Source organism: Notothenia rossii (assembly GCF_949606895.1).
Source record: "Notothenia rossii genome assembly, contig: scaffold_390, whole genome shotgun sequence".
Classification (NCBI taxonomy): domain Eukaryota; kingdom Metazoa; phylum Chordata; class Actinopteri; order Perciformes; family Nototheniidae; genus Notothenia; species Notothenia rossii.
The window spans coordinates 1-2,500 of NW_027640198.1; the positions used below are offsets into that span (position 1 = coordinate 1).

Below are 2,500 nucleotides of genomic sequence, written 5' to 3' on the forward strand. Positions count from 1 at the left end.
TCTCTTCGTGCGAGCCTGCGTGTGTCCGTGCGTGGCACAGATGGGGCTGTGTGCTCCGCGTGTGCGCGCCGCAGAACTGCCGCTGCCGCGCCGCTGATGAGAAGATGGAGAGAGTCCAAACATCCGCCAACATGTGACTTCTTTATTTCTCCAAACTAAGAAAAAGCAGAGGTGGGAGAAGTACTCAGATCTTGTACTTGAGTAAAAGTAAAAGTACTCAGATCTTGTACTTGAGTAAAAGTACTCAGATCTTGTACTCGAGTAAAAGTAAAAGTAATCAGATCTTGTACTTGAGTAAAAGTAAAAGTACTCAGATCTTGTACTTGAGTAAAAGTACTCTGATCTTGTACTTGAGTAAAAGTAGAAGTACTCAGATCTTGTACTTGAGTAAACGTAGAAGTAGGCCTACTCAGATCTTGTTCTTGAGTAAAAGTAGAAGTACTCAGATCTTGTACTTGAGTAAAAGTAGAAGTACTCAGATCTTGTTCTTGAGTAAAAGTAGAAGTACCAGAGTGTAGAAATACTCTGTTACAGTAAAAGTCCTGCATTCAAAATGTTACTCAAGTAAAAGTAGAAAAGTATTATCATCAAAATATAGTGAAAGAAGCGACAGTAAAAGTAGTCAATGTGCAGAAACTGCAGATTCAACACAGTCTCACGGAATTTCGTGTTACAGTCACGAAATTAAATGAATCTATTGATTCGTGTTCACCAACAGGATTTTCGGATCTTTTCGTGTTGGTGAAAAAAGTGTTCACCAACAAAGTACACCATTTACCTCTGAATTGTGGTGGAGGAGAAGTACTTACGTTATGTTTAAGTACTTAGCTAATTCACACCACTGAAGAGAAGGAGTCAAGAAGGTGGCCAAAGAGAGAACTTGGTCTAGACGTGTGACACTCTTCTTCCTCTTCCTCTTCTTCTTCTTCTTCTTCAGAGTGAATTCAGCATGGTTCCTGTTTGGCTTCCTTTTCTTCTTCTGCTCTCCTCCCTCCTCAAAGCTCAGGAGACTCCAGACTCCTCTCCAGGAGTTACAGTGGAGGCAGACAACAGCACAGGACCATGTATGTATATCTGTTATTACAATAAGCAGTATTTTATTTTACATTCATCTTCATCTTATTCTGTTTTACTTGCACATTAGTCTTGCACTCATTTATTTCTACTCTGTTTCTATTGTTTTTTCAAACTGTTTTATGTCTTGTGCATATTTATTTAGCATTGTGGGAGGAGCTTGCAGTGACTTAGGTTTTCCATTGCATATCTGTAACTGTTTGCAAAATGTGTTTTATTTATATAGCACACTATGATTATATGTTTCTGTCCCTTTAGTAGATTGATATATTGAGTATTATAGTCTTTGGATACCCTTCTAAATATATGTATTTTCTACTGAGAATATTTCGTTTTTAATTTAAAATGTGTAATGTTTATTTATCTTAAAGAATTTTTAAAGACATTTTGTAATTATGACATTGACTTTCAAAATGCTGCTGTGACAAAACAATTAAAATACTTCTATCTATCTACACAAAAAACCTGAACCGTTGGCTTGAATGAAATGTATTATGTCTACAGATTTCACGTATCAGGTTAGTTGAAAGCAATAATATTAAGTTGAACCTAACGTTTTTTATTCAAACTAAATATCATTGCTTAAACTAACCTGATACAGTTAGGTGAAATCTGTTGACATAATACATTTAATTCAAGCCAACGTTTCAGTTTTTTCACTGTAAAAAAGCCCTTTTAAGCGTTGAACTCTGACCCTCAGATGTCTCCACCTCCGGACCCTCTGGTCCTTCTGGGTTTGTGACGCCCTCCGACCCCCCCACCGTGCAGGAAGATGATTGGACCCCTGCGGAGAGCTTCCTGTACTCCGGAAACTCCTCGGCTCTCGAGGTTTCTCGTTGCTCACGAGCGTTCAGTCTCTCGGGACAAAACGCCCCCTCGCTGCCCCCCAGCTTCAGCGCCCCCCTGAGACCGGCTCTGGACGCACTCGCTAACACGGCTAACTTCCTCAACATGATCTTCCAGGCGAGCGACCTGCGGGAGAGCACAGTGGAGGTCAGAGATGATCCTTTCCTCAAGTAGAAGTACAGATACTTGTGTATAAAAAGACTCTGGTAAAAGTAGAAGTACTGACTAAACTTATTTACTCAAGTAAGAAGTATGGGCTTCGAAATGTAAAAAATACCCATAACTTCGTGTCCTTGGGCGAGACACTTCACCCTAATTTGCTGTATTCACTGTTACATGTCTGATATGTGCAATATGTAATGTAAAGCGCTTTGAGCATTTGGAAAAGTGCTCTATTAAATGAACTTCAACATTGTACTTGTATGTTATCGTATTGTATCGTAGGAGGACATGGAGTGGTACCACGCGATGGTCCGCGCCCTCCTGGAGGCCGATATGTTGATCCGGAGGGCCCTGCTCACGTTTGACGCCGACCCCACGTCCCCCGAGCCCCAGCTGGTGCTCGGCGCCTCCCGAAACC

At 41.0% G+C, this 2,500-nt stretch overlaps 1 protein-coding gene across 2 annotated transcripts in view; it reads left to right on the top strand.

Annotated features, from left to right (window-relative positions):
• The first annotated feature begins 6 nt into the window (after window positions 1-6).
• The window catches only part of gpr179 (G protein-coupled receptor 179), a 29,949-nt gene continuing 27,455 nt past the window's right edge, over window positions 7-2,500 (top strand). For both annotated transcript variants that reach the window (XM_079695138.1, XM_079695139.1), the window contains exons 1-4: window positions 7-171; window positions 938-1,064; window positions 1,775-2,067; window positions 2,365-2,500. The exon at window positions 2,365-2,500 is cut by the window's right edge and continues 130 nt beyond it. In XM_079695138.1, coding sequence (XP_079551264.1) covers window positions 950-1,064; window positions 1,775-2,067; window positions 2,365-2,500 — 544 coding nt within the window. In that variant the 5' untranslated portion in view covers window positions 7-171; window positions 938-949. The remainder of the gene's footprint in view (window positions 172-937; window positions 1,065-1,774; window positions 2,068-2,364) is intronic.